Source organism: Oncorhynchus clarkii, chromosome 6 (genome assembly GCF_045791955.1).
Source record: "Oncorhynchus clarkii lewisi isolate Uvic-CL-2024 chromosome 6, UVic_Ocla_1.0, whole genome shotgun sequence".
NCBI lineage: Eukaryota > Metazoa > Chordata > Actinopteri > Salmoniformes > Salmonidae > Oncorhynchus > Oncorhynchus clarkii.
In genome coordinates, this window is record NC_092152.1 from 63,718,001 (window position 1) to 63,737,038 (window position 19,038).

The window sequence follows — 19,038 nt, forward strand, 5'->3', positions numbered from 1 at the left end:
ATGTTCAGCCGTTGACCTGCTCAGCATATGGTAGTATCTCAGCTCCAGTACAGCTCTGACCAGCTTGGCGTTTGTTCCCATCCGTGTTTGTGTGTTCAGGGATGGGTAAAGGACAGCACCGCATGCCCACCAAAGATGAGCTGGTGCAGCGTTACAACCGAATGAATACCGTTCCACAGGTGCAGTGTCTGATGGTGAGAGACTCATACACGTAGGACTTACAACCATTTGCCCTGTTGATACGTGTCCGAGCATGACATCATGCTCTGTGTTGGCTGCCTCCACAGAGCCGTCCTATCCAGTCAAGGTTTCTCCAGAGCCGGAATCTAAACTGCATTGCCCTTTGTGAAGGTAAATACTGTACCACATGAAATGTACAGACGAGCTGGGTCAATTGTTCTTGGTCGTGGGGTGGTGTGTTTTGTTAACGCCGTCTGCCTGTCTCAGTGATCACGTCCAAGGACCTGCAGAAGCACGGCAACATCTGGGTGTGTCCTGTGTCCGACCACGTCTGCACGCGTTTCTTCTTCGTGTGAGTAACCTCGTCCTGGCTCTTATCGTTCCCCTAGAAATCAGTGCGACACGTTGGTTCCGTCTGTTGTCTGTAAAGTTGTTATTGCGTTTCCGTAAGACGTTCCACAACCATGTAACAACATGAGGAAGGATAAAAACGTAACGCACAGCAAGACAGCGAACTAACAGTCACATCGTTTCATCCAATGTGAACTGTCACCTCTGTGTTGCAGGTACGAGGACGGCCAGGTGGGAGATGCCAACATCAACACCCAGGAGCCCAAGGTGCAGAAGGAGATAATGCGTGTGATCGGCACCCAGATCTACTCCAGCTAATGGAGGCTCCCCGGTGGCCCTTGGAGGAACAGGTCTGTACTGCAGATAGACCGACAGACAGACATTTGGGAAACACAAACTCAGACCAGATGAGGGAGGTTGAGGATCTTTACGCCTCATATCTACAATCCCTTTCCCTTTTTTCCCCTCACTTTTTATTCCTCTGCTTTCCGTTCTCCCTGTGTCTGGCTAGCATGTGTAACAGTTCCTACTCTGTGCTCCGGTGAGCCACACCTGTGGGCTAGATAGAGCTGGAAAACACAGGGATGAATGAAGGAAACCTTAGCCGGACTGGTTTGCCACACACACTCTGAGCTGAAGCGCAAGAGCACACACACACGCACACACACACACACACACACACACACACACACACACACACACACACACACACACACACACACACACAGACACACACACACACACACACACACACTCACACACACACACACACACACACACACACACACACACACACACACACACACACTTCCCTTTCAGCCCCTGGTCTCTCATTTCCTCCTGAGCCACTGTCAAGTCTCATCCACTCTCTTTTATCAGCTGCAAATGTGAGAGTCCTTTGGACTGTGTATCTATATTCATCAGTTCTCATTGTGGATATCTAGAAGAAGAAGAAGAAGGAGTCATGTTTAGTTTATTACACCCCCCTGTGGGTGTTGAATCATGGATCTACATGCATGTAGAAATGTGTTATTTTATTGTGTTGTAGGCATTTTCTCAGTGATCCGTTTATTTCCTATTCTTTGACTAATGACATCAATTGATGGCCAAGATGCAATTATCTCCCGGGTCAAAGCAGTGTTCTACCGTGCCTCGTCATGTAGTGGGTCAGTTTGTCTCCAGATAGCACAGACAGAGGGACCTGAAGCCCTCTGGTTGAGTAAAATGATTGTATGTTACACAGGACAAATCCATCACTAGTTAATATTGTTACCAGTCTGTCAGGAGAGACTAGTCACAGACAGACACAGCCACAGCCTGCTCCCTCTGTAGACTAAAGGCTTTCTTGTCTTCTCCTGATGTTTCATTTAGGGAAATTAGACCGGAGAGTCAAAATGATGACAGAGAGAATATTGCTGCCCTCTAGACTGCTGAATTTGAGAGAGCATGATGCAAAACCCATAGCACTGTCGCACTGACTTGTGACTTGCTCCTTAAAGTACCGTCCATCCCACTCTGAGAGACTAGGGCAGTGACCCCAGGTGAATCCATGCCCTACAGCCCGCTATCCCTCCCTACTCTGAGAGATATAATACATGAAGATATTATATGGCTATGGCCCTACCCACAGGACACTGGATGTTGTTCAAGTGCTTTACTTACATATTTATGGTTTACCTTGGGGAACGGCAACCCTGTGTATAATTTACTCTGTTTATCAATTAGTTGTATGTATGTGTGGGTTATTCGTATTTTCTGTACTATAGTACATTATACTGGACATTGCACTTCATTCATGCTTAGCCCAGATAAAATGTATGTTCTCTCTCTCTCTCTCTCTTTCTCTCTCTCTCTCTCTCTCTCTCTCTCTCTCTCTCTCTCTCTCTCTCTCTTTCAGCCTGTCTCAAGGTCTACCTGTCTAGTGTGTAGAAAGACAGGGAACCACCGAAAGATTTATATTTGGAGTAAAAGTGAACAAAATAACTAAATGTCCCTAATGGTAAAATGTCTTCACTCGGACATACATGCATAGTGGCGTTGTGTTGAACATTGTAAATGTGAATATGGACCAGAGAAGGAGAAATGTACTGTTGGGAGAGAAATGGCTCTATCTGCACATGTCAATTATTGTTTGTAGAGATGAAAAGACTGGGGGAAACACCTTACCCAGCCTTCAGTATCCAGTGCTCCTTCTGGCTGCGGTATGTAAGGGCCCGTTGACAGCTGATACCTATTGTCCCCCCATTAAGAGTGACTGTATTCAGATCCCTATCTGTTCTTGTCCCTCTCTGTCAGTGGTGTGTTCATGATGGTGACGACGATGGAAAGATATGATGAAAGGAATGAATAAAGATTTTGCACAATTTTAATAATTGCCTCCTTTTCTTTCCGTAGTGTTTAGAGAGTCGTTGATTGGTGGAGCAGAAAGGGTGTTGTTACCGTACGGCGTTACATGAAAATATGCACTGGTGGCTCGCAGACTGCAGGGGGCGTCCTCGCTCCGTGTGACTACCCAGACGTGATTACTGTCCACCATGCCAACTGTTGTAGCAGTGTGTCTCACTACCGTGATGATCAATGGCAGTTTTATTAAACATCTAACTTCATCAATTAAAAATAACATTTATAAGCTAAAGCCATTCTGGTGTACAGGTGCATCGTGGCGATGCCAATAATTGTGGGGTTTGTGTGGTTGCTGGGTTTGGTCAGACGAATGCATTAACAGGAGACCTGTTTGTTGTGCGTGGTGTTGGTAGGTAGGTGCTCCATATGGTGTCAGCAGGGAGCACGTTTCCCTCGTAGAGAGGGGTTGTTAAGACCTGTTCTCCAGCCAAATTCCCACTCTGACTCTCTAAATCTGACCGTAGAAAACTCTCCTCTGAAACTGACTGAGCCCAGCTCTAATATGATGGGTGTTTTGGCACCAAAATGGCTGCTGTGTTTCACAAGTGGTGAATGTGGAGAGAGAGAGCATTGAAGTACTGCAGTGAAGTACTTACAGACCCTTGAAAGGCACTTAATGTGTATATTTGCGGGCACAGTAATTGAGCTCCTCCCTTTCATATTGACCCATTTGACAGGCGCTGTGTTCGGGGCCTTGTGTTTGAGTGAAATGTCTTCATTTCTGTGACTGGCAGGTGATGTGTATGGTTCCCATGCTGCTGTGATCTTACACATGCTGCGTCACGTTGGACACAGGCCCTGGGTTTGGCTCGTCCCCTCAGCAGTACAGCCAGTTGGCTGTTCGCTCAGAGCCCAGAGTGTGGACTGTGCTAGCCTGCTGTAATACAGCAACCGTCCACTGTGGGGAGCTCTGGTGTCGCTCACCTCAGAACCCTCTCTCTTCCTCTGTCTCTCTACCTCACTCTCCCTACCTGCCAGAGACACACATACTCACACAGACATACACATACACATACACACATGTACACACACACACACACCATATCACACAGATGCTGGTTGTTTAGTTTAGTGGGATAAAAAGGCGGTGACGTGAGCCGTGAGGGCAGGCAGAGGGATAGCAGAGGTGTCTGGCCTTCTCGTCGGCACGGTCAGCTCTCTGCCCCTCCCATACCTGTGTAATCAGGGTGACCGTTTGATTCCCGGACAAAAGGAGCAATTAAGGAGAGTTGTTTAATCACCCACATTTTTATTGAGCTCGGGGGCTCTTTGTTTGCAGCTCCAGCCCCGTGTCTGGAGTGGCGGCAGACAGAGGAGTGACAGAGGAGGTTGCCGGTTTAACAGGGCGCTAAGGGTTTCCTCCCAGTCAGACTCTATATGTCTACGCTGCCTGCACTCCTGGTGCAAGGGGGACAATGGGCAGACACACACACACACACACACATACGCAGATTCAGATTGGTTAATAGTCACATGTACATGGTTGCAGGTGTGATTGCAGGGTACAGTGCAATCACATACACACACACACAAGCTCTGGGATAGATCAGCAGCTCTAACACAATAAAGACCAGCCCAAAGACACTGCATAATTGGGGCGGCAGGTAGCCTAGTGGTTAGAGCGTTGGACTAGTAACCGAAAGGTTGCTAGATTGAATCCCTTAGCCGACAAGGTAATAATCTGTCGTTCTGCCCCTGAACAAGACAGTTAACCCACTGTTCCTAGGCCGTGATTGAAAATAAGAATTTGTTCTTAACTGACTTGCCTAGTTAAATAACAAATGACACAAGGAGCAACCAGTACAGTAGAAACCATAACAATGTTCAGATTGAATTGGTGGCCTTTACTTTGTAATAGTGTGTGGATTTGAATGATTGTCTATTCCCTGAGGGGGAGTGTGAGGTGAGAAGGGGACATGTTGCTTTAAAATGTCACAAACTGGGAGTGAACAGCACCACTGTGCATATCGACCCAGAGAGAGAAGGGTGAGGGGGTGGGAAGAGCACACCAGCTCTGCTCATAAAGCCAACAGCTGCGTGGGTAATGTTTTGTGACACAGAGCTTTTCCGAGCCCTTCTGTTTCCCCCAGTGCCAGGAGACGCCATATTCCGTTGTCACAAATGTCTCTGCCATTCACCCCCTAAGTCTTAATTATCACTTTGAGTTTTTGGCCACGTTTTGCACATGATGGCATATGGATCCATCTACATGCTGTATAATTCCACTCCGCGATTTACAAGTGGCGTTTATTACAATCGGCAGCCGTTTTTAACTCTGGCAGCCCTCTCCAGAAAAACACCAGGAACAAAAGACCAGGGCAATCTGGCAGCCACAGGGCTTTGACTACTGCCTTTGCCTTGGCCCATCTCCTCCCCTCCTTCTCTCTCTCTATTTCTATCATCTGTCTGACTATCCTCCTCTCTCTCTCTCTCCCCCTCCCCCACATCGTTACTAATTTATCTGTTTTTATTTGCTCTCTCATTTATTAATACAATTTTTCATAGTTCAGAGAAATCATTGAAATTGCCCCCTATCTTGCTTGAAGCAGAGAGGAGAGGAAAGAAGCTGATGTTTATTTTCCCTCCTCCTCCTCCTCCTTCATGTAATTCATTTTGGATTAATTCTCATGTCTTCTGAGACAATCCTAATTCTTTATTATTTCCACTTCACAGACTTAATGACATCCACACATCACATCCCCTGTCTGCTATCATCACACCCGGCAAACAGACAGACACTAGCTAGCTTTCCCCTGATTGAACTACCCTCCATGTTAGCTGCTCCAACTCAGTTAGCCTCCAGGCTTCTGCCTGAGTGTGGAGAGAGACAGGACACCCAATGGAAGTCTGGTGCCTGTCAATGTGCCACCTCGGCCCCCTCACTTCATACTGTAGGCTTGTAGAACCTCAAGAGAGAAATGAGAAAGCCATACGTTCCATTCACAAAAAGCATTGATTCATTTGTATTTTTCCTGATCTTCTTCATATAGTATTGCGCTGTATATCACTTTGTCCTACCCAAATGTCACTTGTCAATTCCTGTGGTATGAGAGCCTGCTCAATGACAGATGGACTCAAGGCGGGTGATCTTGCCTCTCCCTCCCTCCCTCCCTCCCTCCCTCCCTCCCTCCCTCCCTCCCTCCCTCCCTCCCTCCCTCCCTCCCTCCCTCTCTCTCTCTCTCTCCCTCCCTCCCTCCCTCCCTCCCTCCCTCCCTCCCTCTCTCTCTCTCTCTCTCTCTACTCTCCCTCCCTCCCTCCCTCCCTCCCTCCCTCCCTCCCTCCCTCCCACATGTCTTTCTCAGCATTGAGCCTCTCTCTGTATGTCTGTCTCTCTCTCTCTCTCTCCCTCCCTCCCTCCCTCCCTCCCCCTCCCTCCCTCCCTCCCTCCCTCCCTCCCTCCCTCCCTCCCTCCCTCCCTCCCTCCCTCCCTCCCTCCCACATGTCTTTCTCAGCATTGAGCCTCTCTCTGATTGTCTGTCCCTCCCTCCCTCCCTCCCTCCCTCCCTCCCTCCCTCCCTCCCTCCCTCCCTCCCTCCCTCCCTCCCTCCCTCCCTCCCTCCCACATGTCTTTCTCAGCATTGAGCCTCTCTCTGTATCTCCCTCCCTCCCTCCCTCCCTCCCTCCCCTCCCTCCCTCCCTCCCTCCCTCCCTCCCTCCCTCCCTCCCTCCCTCCCTCCCTCCCTCCCTCCCTCCCTCCCTCCCTCCCTCCCTCCCTCCCTCCCTCCCTCCCACATGTCTTTCTCAGCATTGAGCCTCTCTCTGTATCTCCCTCCCTCCCTCCCTCCCTCCCCTCCCTCCCTCCCTCCCTCCCTCCCTCCCTCCCTCCCTCCCTCCCTCCCTCCCTCCCACATGTCTTTCTCAACATTGAGCCTCTCTCTGTATGTCTGTCTCTCCCTCCCTCCCTCCCTCCCTCCCTCCCTCCCTCCCTCCCTCCCTCCCCTCTCTCTCTCTCTCTCTCTCTCTCTCTCTCGCTCCCTCCCTCCCTCCCTCCCTCCCTCCCTCTCTCTCTCTCTCTCTCTACTCTCCCTCCCTCCCTCCCTCCCTCCCTCCCTCCCTCCCCCTCTCTCTCTCTCTCTCTACTCTCCCTCCCTCCCACATGTCTTTCTCAACATTGAGCCTCTCTCTGTATGTCTGTCTCTCCCTCCCTCCCTCCCTCCCTCCCTCCCTCCCTCTCTCTCTCTCTCTCTCTCTCTCTCTCTCTCTCTCGCTCCCTCCCTCCCTCCCTCCCTCCCTCCCTCCCTCCCTCCCTCCCTCCCTCCCTCCCTCCCTCCCTCCCTCTCTCTCTCTCTCTCTCTCTCTCTCCCTCCCTCCCTCCCTCCCTCCCTCCCTCCCTCCCTCCCTCCCTCCCTCTCTCTCTCTCTCTCTCTACTCTCCCTCCCTCCCTCCCTCCCTCCCTCCCTCCCTCCCTCCCTCCCTCCCACATGTCTTTCTCAGCATCGATCCTCTCCGTATCTCTCTCCCTCTTTCTGTCTGTCATGCTTATGTTCTCTCTCCTCTCTCTGTGTGTCTGTCATGTTGACTTGCTCTGCGTGTCTCTCTGTCTTTCTTTGTTGACTGCAGCGCACTGAAGGCTGCCCCTCTGAACTAGTTTCCAAATAAAGCTGTGCATATTGTGGGTCCCAGCCTCCACCTCGTTTCTCCTTTGCCCTCCACAATCTCCCTTCCCGAAATCCCCATCAACGGGCAGGAATTTCCCCTGAGCTCCCGCTCCTGTTCCTGACACTCCGGGGAGACAATGGAAGATGTGTTGTCTGGTCCCTCCCCATAGCACTCCCAAATTCAATTACCCTCCTGTAATCTGACAGCTCCTTCATGACTTGTACTGAGAGAGGAAGTGTTTGTGGTGTGTGTGTGTGTGTGTGTGTGTGTGTGTGTGTGTGTGTGTGTGTGTGTGTGTGTGTGTGTGTGTGTGTGTGTGTGTGTGTGAGTGTGTGTGTGTGTGTGAGAGAGAGAAATAGAGAACACATTGTTTATCTTTGTTGATTGAATTTGCAATGTTTTGCCTAAAGAGCTTCAGTAGACATCATCTGCAAGCAAACCACTGTGACTCCCCAATTGCCATTCCTCTCCCAATGACCTCAGGTTGTTGACAACATCATTCCAGCTAACAATTCTAGGGAGAGAATTTTTTTTTTTAAATATCTCCCGCGAAGAGTCAACGTAAAAAGAGACACAATTAGAAAATGTCGAAGAATATACCTACAGTATGTGAATAAAAACAGGCGATCTCAGTTAGCCAGTGCGAGAAAAGCAGTAAATGAAAGAAAAAATCTGTCTGATCCGCCGATCGTGGCAGTATAGGTAGAGGAAGTAGCCCGCAGCAGCGCGTTGAGACCCAAATTATTTGAGATGAAGATGACAACTACGCTAGCAGCGATCAACCAGACAGCAGACAGACAACAATGGCTTTTATTCCACATGTCTCAAATAAACCAACATGTACATGATTTGATTTGCCATAAATGTCTAAACACTGGACTTAAAATCACCATAGACTTCACCAACCAGTGATTCTGCAATTATGTCATGATAGAATGTGCAGACTGTGAAGGTGATCGTGATGTATTTAGGAGTGTTGACACTTCCTCCAGGCTGCAGGAGTGCTCCAGGGTACATGTGGCATTTGATATAAATGTGAGGATGGTTCTTCTAGCCCACGAACTTGGACTTGGTTATGCAGCTCTAAAGAAAATAAGCAAAGTCCTGGGGATTCCTTCCTTGCATCTCAGCTCATATCAGAGACATGCCAGGTAAATAAAAAGGGATTGTAGCACATTATTGTCAGGTGACTTGCTGTGTATAAATTATATTTATTTCCTTGCTCCAGCAAATGTATTCAAAGTGAATAAAACAGAGTGATGGGAAAACATAACTATACATTGAGACTGTAACATAGGCTTACAGTGTCATAGGGCTGTAGCCTACATGCTGATATGCTAATATTTAGTCCTGCAGTTATGTCTGTAATGTCGACAGACTTAATAAGTACTTTGTCCCCCCACTTTAGTTGCAGAGATTCAGAAAGATCTACAGTCAATGTTCTGCACATTTCAACAGTCATACAAAATCTTTGTACTGTATGTGACGAATTGAGCAAAGTGATATGAGAATTTGCCCAAAACTGCATATTTGCCAAAGACCAGTATTCAAAGCATAGGTTGAAACAAATGTATTAAATATGCTATTGTATTTGTAAAATGTATATTTTATGTTTATTTGTCAGTTTAGAAGTGATATGTGAATAAGAGTTTAATTAATGTGACATAAATGGTCATATTTATGGAAAGTACATTTTAATTGCAATAGACTATCATTTATCAGCCATTTTCTCAAAATGACATGTTCCTGGGGCGCCAATTCATTTTTATCAGTCTTCGAAGGACGTACATACCCATTATTCCACACACAGGTTCTTTAACAGAGGCTTTTTTTTATATCTAGTGTTGTTTTGATTTTAAGTGTAATTTTATGTGCAAATTTATGCAAAATATGCATCCGTCATACATGTGAATAGTGTTTTTTAAATGATTCCATGAAATGACAATATTTTGATAAACTGATCTGTAGAAGTCTGACCATTGCGTGTTTTATCACAATAAAACAACAACAAAACATTCTGCCTTGAAGCAATGTGTTGAAAAACAGATTGTCGTAATATGCAAATTAGCGCATATTTATGGTGGGTTGCCTCATTTGCATATTTTCATTTTAAAATAAATACAACTTGTAATACAATAATATATTGTATTTATGTATACTTTCAAATGGGAAAGTTTCAGTCTGATGAGAGTAAAGAAAAAAATCCCTATTAGCCTGTGGTGCCTGTGGTGCCTATTAGCCTGTGGTGCCTATTAGCCTGTGGTGCCATCAGCAGATGTTGTTTTCCTGCAAGAGTTACATTTCAAAAAAGGCTAAATTGAATATTTAAAGAGGAGCTGGGTTGGTGAGGCCTATGCTGCCACCTACTCTAGTAACAGTAGAGGTGTAAACATCCTGATAAATAAGAATACACCCTTTTCGCTAATATCCCAGCACACGGACCACAAAGGCCGTTTCTTGATGTTGAATTGTGCCTTACATGGTGAGAAATACACATTGATTTCATTGTATATCCTTAAAAGCATTTAGGTATTTAAGAAGGCTTTCCCATAGAATTGTATTTAACATATTGGGACAAAGTAGAGCCCCTATTTAGATTTTTTTGCAAATGTATTAAGAATAAAAACTGAAATATCACATTTACATAAGAATTTAATATTGAACTAAAATACCACATTTACATAAGAATTCAGACCTTTTACTCAGTACTTTGTTGAAGCACCTTTGGCAGCGATTACAGCCTCGAGTCTTCTTGGGTATGACGCTACAAGCTTGGCACACCTGTATTTTGTGAGTTTCTCCCATTCTTCTCTGCAGATCCTCTCAAGCTCTGTCAGGTTGGATGGGGAGCATCACTGCACATCTATTTTCAGGTCTCTCCAGAGATGTTCAATCGGGTTCAAGTCCAGGCTCTGGCTGGGCAAAGACATTCATAGACTTGTCCCGAAGCCACTCCTGCATTGTCTTGTCTGTGTGCTTAGGGTCATTGTCCAGTTGGAAGGTGAACCTTCGCCCCAGTCTGAGGTCCTGAATTGAATTTATTTTTGGTAACAGACAAATACAACAAAATGTACAATGTGGACCCAGAGGATATCACTTGAAGGTATTAATTAAAACGCTTGTTTCCAAAGTGGTCCTCAATGGTAAAGTGGTTCTGAGGGCTCTGGAGCAGTTGTTCATCAAGGATCTCTCTGTACTTTTCTCTTTTCATCTTTCCCTCAATCCTGACTATTCTCCCAGTGCCTGCTGCTGAATAACATCCCCACAGCATGATGCTGCGACCACCATGCTTCACCGTAGGGATGGTGTCACATTTCTTCCAGACTTGACGCTTGGCATTCAGACGAAAGACTTCAATCTTGGTTTCATCAGACCAGAGAATCTTGTTTCTCATGGTCTGAGAGTCCTTTGGGTGCCTTTTGGCATAGTCCACGCTGCCTGTCATGTGCCTTTTACCGAGGAGTGGCTTCCGTCTGACCACTCTACCATAAAGACCTGATTGGTGGAGTGCTGCAGAGATGGTTGTTCTTCTGGAAGGTTCTCCCATCTCCACAGAGGAACTCTGGAGCTCTGTAAAAGTGATCATCGGGTTCATGGTCATCCCTCTGACCAAGGCCCTTCTCCCCCAATTACTCAGTTTGGCCGGGAGGCCAGCCCTAGAAAGAATCTTGGTGATTGCAAACTTCTTCTTTTTAAGAATGATGGAGGCCACTGTGTTCTTGGGAACCTTCAATGCTGCAGAAATGTTTTGGTACCCTTCCCCAGATCTGTGCCTCGACATAATCCTGTCTCGGAGCTCTGCAAACAATTCCTTTGACCTCATGGCTTGGTTTTTGCTCTGACATGCATTGTCAACTGTGGGACCTTATATGGACAGGTGTGTGCCTTTCCAAATCATGTCCAATCAATTGAATTTGCCACAAGTGGATTCCAATAATGTTGTAGAAACATCTCAAGGATGATCAATGGAAACAAGATGCATTTTAATTTGGAGAGTTTCATTTGGCGTTTCAATTTGGAGTCTCTTAGCAACGTATCATAGCTATGAGACTTTGCGGATTCAATCTACACATAATACCCCATAATGACAAAGAAAAAACAGGTTTCCATAAATATATATATATTTTTAAGGTGCAAACATTTATGGAAACCTGTTTTTGCTTTGTCATTATGGGGTATTATGTGTAGATTGAATCCATTTTAGAATAAGTGTAAGGGATTTCCTCCTCTTCTTCCGAAGAGGAGAGGCGAAAAGGATCAGAGGACCAATATGCGGCGTGGTAAGTGTCCATGGTTCTTTTAATACGTAAATGTACACATGAACAACTGAATACAAGAAACGTGAAAACCCAAAACAGTCCTATCTGGTGCAAACACAGAGACAGGAACAATCACCCACAAACACACAGTGAAACCCAGGCTACCTAAGTATGATTCTCAATCAGAGACAACTAATGACACCTGCCTCTGATTGAGAACCATACTAGGCCGAAACATAGAAATACCCCAAAACATAGAAAAACAAACATAGACTGCCCACCCAACTCACGCCCTGACCATACTAAATAAATACAAAACACAGGAAATAAAGGTCAGAACGTGACAATAAGGCAGTAATGTAACAACATTTGGAAAAATTAAAGGGATCTGAATACTTTCCGAATGCACTGTAAATTTCCTAAAGCAAAAACATACAAAAACAATACATTATCAGATGAAATTGTTTTATAAAGGTGCACAAAACAAGGATGTCCTCTCTCCCCCTCTTGTTCGCACTGGCAATTGAAACACTTACAGAAATAATTAGACAGGACCCAAACGTAACAGGTATCAATATTGGTAAACATAAATATTAACTAAACTTATTTACAGACAATCTCCTGATATAGACGATCTCCTGATACAGACGACCTCCTGATATACCTGACCAATATTGAAAACTCAATATTTTAAGAATACTGTAAAATGTCAGGATATAAAATTTACGTGGAAAAAAATTGAGTAATGACAATAACAGCAATCCTTTAAGTGGATGACTAAAATATATAAATACTTAGGATGCTTGACAACAAACAACAAATATATTAATACAACTTTATCCCATTACTCAACCATTTGAAAGCACTCCTAATGAACATGTTTTCCCATAAATCTAACATGTAGAATAAACTTATTCAGAATGGCATGGCTCCCAAAGATTTTATACTCGGTCATCCCAATTACCCCATCGAATACATATGTATTTTTTAAGTATACTTGTTCATAGCAGACTTTATACAGTATGGGCAAATAAAACTCATAAAATAAAAAGGAAAGTTTTACATCTTCTTAAATCTGAGGGTGGTTTTAACCTTCCAGACTCGGGATTGTATCAACTCGCCACCCAAGGCTTTTACTTGCCACATATAGTTAAATGCACTAAAGAGGAACAATGTGAACATATTGAAGATGAGCTCACCCCCAGAATCTTTTCACATGTCTATTTTCCAAGGATAAAGCTAAGAACATGAACAACTTCATAGTTAAGAACACTATAATGATATGGAAGAAAATTAAACATTTCACAAGAACCAATATCACTCCCTAAAACTCAACCCTATGGAACAATCCTTGTATAGTTTTTCAGAATTCACCAATAAATTGGTGCACAAAGAAAACTAAAGGCATAGACAAACCTTACATTTCCATGACAGCATTAAAAAGCCATTTTGGATTGAACATTGTAGATATTTTCATTTCGTTTTGAAATATTTTGTACATCAGAGAAATCTTGAGGGAACCCTGTTTGAGTCAGAAAAGGATATTCATATGACCGGTAGCCTATACAAAACCGTGCAGAGAGCCTATCCAACTGACAATCTCTTAGAAATAATATAAATGATTGGAACCAAAACTTTAAAATAACTGATATTGGCACAAGATGGAGGGAATGTTGGAACATAACTAACAAAATTACAGTTAACGAAAATGTATGCTTAATCCAGTATAAAGTAAATATAGAACTTTGATACAAAGAGATAAAATTCACAAATTCTACAGTATAACGGCAGAGTCATGTTTGAAGTGTACAACTAACAATGACTCAATAATCCACATTCTGGGAATGTTATGAAGTCCAAAACGTATGGGCGGCGGTAGAAAGTTGGCTGTTAGAAGTATTACAATGTAAACGTACTTTTAATCCGTCTGTCTGCATATATCACGACATGCCGTATGAGGGTGCAGTGGCATCCGATGGGTTGGAATTTCTTTCTTCTAGTCAATCGTCACGAAGAAACATACACTTAAAAACGGGAAATCAACCAATCCTCTGTCGTTAACAACAATGGAAAGTTAAAATTCTTTATTATCTAAATGTTGAAAGTTTATGGGCGATGGAAAGAAACAAGATGGTGCAGTTTGAGGCCATGTGGCGGAGAGTGACGACGACGTTGGAGATGTGGGTCAAAGACAATATCTTAATGTTCTAGACTTGGTTCATGAGAACATTCATGTGTCCAGTTTTGTCAGGGTTAGGAGAATACGCCATCATCTGCCCACCCAACATACACAGGAAATGGTTGCCATGTTCTCAGAGCATAAGCTAAACGTTTTCTAGACACTTTTATTGTCAATGTTGCAGGAACGTTTCTGTGTATCAGTTCTCAGGACGTCGCCTGATGGTCCCAAAGAAAAGTTCTTCCAAACCAAAAAATGGCATTACACAACTCGCCTTGTTACTGTCGCCGAGCCAATCAAGGCCCTGGTTGGTGAACCACTGATCCATTCATAGCTCTTTGTCTGTTGGCAAGGTTAGGGAAACTCACACACAGTGTTTTTAACATACAGTGTTTTCAACTTACATATTTGACGTACATGATTACATTGTACATGTTCATTTATGCAGTAATTATTATTCAACATGTCCTCACCTGGGATTTGAACTCACAACCTCTTGGTTCACGGTGCTCCGCTACGCCACCATGTCTGTGTCATGTATCGGTAAATCTGACTATTCTCATAATTGATTTGATTTACTTATAATTTAAGAGCTTTCAGTATAGTTGTCTAATGTTGGTGGAGAGTGTTAACCTGTTTTAATGATACTCTTGAATCACTATGATCAATAAAATAGTTTTTCTTGAGTGTACTTTTAACAAAACTGAGATTTACTTAAAAGTGCATTCACGCTTTTGCTTACACCTATCAAATTGTTTCATCTACTTAAGTGCCTTCGGAGGATTGTGCGCTGCCCTATCGGACTCCCGTTCAAGGCCTGTTGTGACACAGTTCGGGATCGCCCCCGGGTCTGTAGTGATGCCTCTAGCGCTGCGATGCAGTGACTTAGACCCCTGGCCACTCGGGAGGCCCCATTATCTTTTATTCTGAGAACATGGCAACCATATTCTGTGTGTGTTTGGTGGGACTTTGATGGGATATTCTCCTAAACCTCAGAAAACTGGACACATGAATGTTCTCGTAACATTCCCATGTATCGTGTCTAGGACATTCATATCTTACATTCTGAGTACGTTTTCATTTACATTAATGGAAAGGTCTCTTGGAAACATTCCTTGCACATCAAAGGAACATTCCTAGAAAACATTAGACAATGACCTAATAAGACTCTGAAAGGAATGTTCTCTAAAGTTGTGGGAACGGTTGTTGTTAACCTAGGAGGTTGCAGGTGTCAAACCTATCTCAGAAACCTCTCTCTCCAACAGCCTGGAAAAAAAATCCCAGAAATATCGTATGATAGACTGAGTAGCCCTGTACTTTCTCACAGACACTATCCCTTCTCTACTTTTCCTCTCTCGATTTCCCTCCCTCCTCTGGAGCATGGCAGGCACGCTCTGTGCTGACCTGAGAAGGAGTGACATTCAGAGGCCGGTCCCCTGCCTACAGCACTGACATTTCTGCCAGACTTTGATGGCGCCTTTGAACAGAGATGTGTGGAGGGAAGAGCTGCCTGTCTCCCCTTCCAGCTCTGTTCTCTCTGCTCAGAGTGAGATGTATAGCTGCCATGCTCCTCTACCAACTACATCCCTCCCTCTACACAGACACACACACTCACAAGCGCACACACGCTCACACACACACACACACACACACACACACACACACACACACACACACACACACACACACACACACACACACACACACACACGCACACACACACACACACACACACACACACACCCTTACCCCCCTGCTGAGGAGCCTTCAAAGACGCCCATGTTGCCTCTCCCCCTTGAAGCTACCCCGCGTGGAAGGGAGGCATACCCTGGCCCCACTCCCAACTTCAACCCCCAACAACCCCCAAAACCCTTTCCCCTATCCCCACCCCGTGGAGCGTTCAAAGAGACCCATGTTGCTTATTCCTCCTTCCATAGCTCCTCTTCTCCATGCCTCTATGTTCACTCATCCCTTAGACACAATACTGCTCTCCCTCTCTTTGTTTCTGAGCTGTGACTTTGGAGAGACAGAATGCTGAAGTGAGCAGAATAAGAACAGAAATGGTATGACAGCATCGCTTTTCAAAATCAAGTGTGATGCAAGGAAAGAGCTGCATGTAATTCCATGCTACAGTATTCACTGGCTTGGCAGGTCTGTTCTCTCTTCTGACACTAGGGGGAGTTGGGCTTTTTCATGTACGAGAGAGAGAGAGAGAGACCATCTCATAGAGGTTGACGATAAGAATTGAGGCAATCACTTTCTGTCTTTTCTCTCTCTTTCTCTGTTCCTCAGTTCCCTTCCCTCGGTTTTGTATTCTCAGTAGTGAGACACACTGGAGGTTGCAGACTGAGTTTAAAACGAGAGGGGAGACAGAGAATGACAGACCCTTTCCACCTGCAGCCCTCTGGCTATGTGGCATGAGTCTACCTAGCCCCTCCTGTACACCCCCCTCTCCCCCCTGCCAGCCCCTGGGTCCCCTCCATCCAGTCAGCCAGCCTGCCTGTGCTTCAGTGTCCTGGGCTGGACTAGGCTATTGATTGGTAGCAGGGCTGCAGCTCACCTGCTAATTGAAAGCCGATTGGGGCCCTCGGGCAGAGCTGTAAAACAGCCCCAGTGTGACGTTAAAAGCCCCGGCTGACAGCCCGCTGTAAATCCAGGCCTGCCTACTCAGGTAATAGTCATGGTGTATATCCATCTGGGGTTAGAACTGAGGGAGAGACACACACATCCACCTACTTAAAGAAATAGTGTCGTATAAGCCCATACGAGCTGGGCACCAATTGGTGTATGACACTGAATTATCCCATGGTGACAGAGGAAAGCAAAGCCTAAAGATTGAACACATCCCTCCCTCCTCTTGACAGTGCTCATCCAGCTCTTCTCTCTCACAAGACACACCTGTGTCTCCCCTCCAGAGAGAGACCGGTTCCAGCTCATGGTCACATTCTCTCTCTCTTGCTCTCTCTTGCGCTCTCACGCTCTCTCTCTCATTCTTTCTTTTTCTTTCCAGTCTCTCTCCCTCACTTCCTGTCTCTTTGTGTGTGTGTATATGTGCTTAGTGATTGAGTATGGAGGGAACTGGGACAGAGAAGTGTCCGTCCTGCTGCAGGCATGGAGCACGGAAAGCGAGGTTAATTGGATTGTAATTAGACCGGAGGTGATTAATTGATAGCATCTGTAAATTTGGATGTTTCCATTGTAAATGTGACAAATGAGAGGGTGCAGACAGAAGGAGAAGGGCAGAGGGAGCAAGACTTTTTTTTACCGTTTGGTAGGAGAGATACCGTAGATATTGCACTGAGCTGGGTCCCCTTTACTGAGCTGGGTCCCCTTTGCCCATTGTCACTTCAAATCGTGCCTCCAGATCTCATGGCAAAATAGTCTAGTCTTCATTTGTAATCTAATTTCACAGTGCTTGAGGACTGAGATATGGAATTCAGAAGGGTATGTTGCCAAACCCCTACTCCCATCATGCACTGTGCCCTACATGATGTAAGAGTCGCCCACTCTGATCACTTAACCCCTCCTCCCATCATGCATTGTTTTCCACTTTCTTCCTCACTGTGGCGTGACATTTACGGTTTTCTTTGTCCATGTTCCCTTGTGTGTGTGTGAGTGTGTGTGTGTGCTCCTATGTCTGAGCCTCGAAAAACCTTTTGGGGTTCAAAACGTTTGCCACTATGGGGGCACCTTTTCAATTCAAGGTTCTTTGAGGAATCCCTCTGAAAAGGTTTTTTCAAAGAAACCCCGTTGTAAAGGTTCAAATAGTAACCTTTCTGTTGTGGGAGGGGTTAAATGTTGAACCGTTTTAATAATATATTATAGTTGAGGCACCTTATCAGAAAATTGGAGGTGTGACTTATTGGAGGTGTGGCTATCAGATCGTTATTTTGGACCACACGTGAGAGTAAATGTCATGCCTGATCATGTGTTTTGTTGTATTGTCATTAAAGGTGGAAGTGTATACTGTTTCTCCAGGAACCTTTGCTACATTGAAACATTAAAGGTTCCTCCAAGAACCCCTCAACTAACCAAAGGTGCAAGTATTAACCATTGAAAGCTATGGTTGCTTGAGGAATTCCAGGGTTCCTTGAGGATCTTCAGGGTTCTTCGAGTCACCCCTAATTCTAAGAGTGAATGCTGTTGTTTTTTTGTCTCATGTTGTTAGTCATAGGATGCAGGAAGAAGAGACACTGGCATGTACGAGACTGTATGAGGAAATACGATGTGCTGAATGACTCAGCTAGGAGCGATTCCTGAAGTGATGCTGCCTGCTGCAGAGCAGCTTATCTCACAGTGATGAGGCACTGACGTGCTGGAGAAGAGCACACTCTCAGGAGTCATCAAATCATGGCAGCAATAAAAAAGATGATTGTTCCACCTCTTGTGTAGGTGTCATAACTATGAACATTGTTGTGAAGGCAACATACACACAGTTCACAGTTTTGTGTGTGATTGTTCCATTGCTCAACAGAAACAAAATTGTTAATTACCTGGGGGTACATTTCTGCAGAGGACCACACGAGGCTGTGAATTAAACTAATCAAATAAGCCTCCAGTCAGGCCCTATCAGACAGCTCCAGACTGCAGAAAATGAGCCCACGTCGCAAAATCTACATTTCATTTTCCCCGGGGACAGCCTGGGTCCCTACTCTCGCGCACATTTCCCCCCAATACGCAGATGTTTCCTGGAGCAGGCAGGGAGACAGGGAGAGAGCGGTATGCTCAGCTCAGCTCACTGGTTCCTTCCTGGCCACGCTGAAAGCGCTTGAGCCTCCCCTCGCCAGGGCCTCGGCTGCATCGCCATGGTTATAAGGAATAAAAACTGTGTGGGGAAATGTTTGCTGTGGTGGCTGGAGCTTCACTCAGAACCCTGGAATGAGTGCCAGGCATGTTTGCGCAGCTTCCCATTCTCTCCAAAGCATTCAAGAGAAGAGTAAGGATGGATTTGTGTGTGCGTGCGTGCGTGTGTGCGTGTGCGTGTGCGTGTGCGTGTGCGTGTGTGTGTGTGTGTGTGTGTGTGTGTGTGTGTGTGTGTGTGTGTGTGTGTGTGTGTGTGTGTGTGTG

At 45.4% G+C, this 19,038-nt stretch overlaps 1 protein-coding gene across 6 annotated transcripts in view; it reads left to right on the forward strand.

The window, feature by feature from the left end:
- LOC139411423 (protein mono-ADP-ribosyltransferase PARP6-like) overlaps positions 1–18,308 on the forward strand; it is a 34,960-nt gene extending 16,652 nt beyond the window's left edge. For 2 of the 6 annotated variants that reach the window (XM_071157768.1, XM_071157769.1), the window contains 4 exons: positions 100–194; positions 288–351; positions 448–532; positions 747–2,314. In XM_071157768.1, coding sequence (XP_071013869.1) covers positions 100–194; positions 288–351; positions 448–532; positions 747–849 — 347 coding nt within the window. In that variant the 3' untranslated portion in view covers positions 850–2,314. Of the gene's footprint in view, positions 1–99; positions 195–287; positions 352–447; positions 533–746; positions 2,315–2,826; positions 2,904–18,139 lie in introns of those variants that run through there. The other 4 variants (XM_071157767.1, XM_071157766.1, XR_011634600.1 and 1 more) reach the window with 4 other exon arrangements.
- Positions 18,309–19,038: the final 730 nt, after the last annotated feature.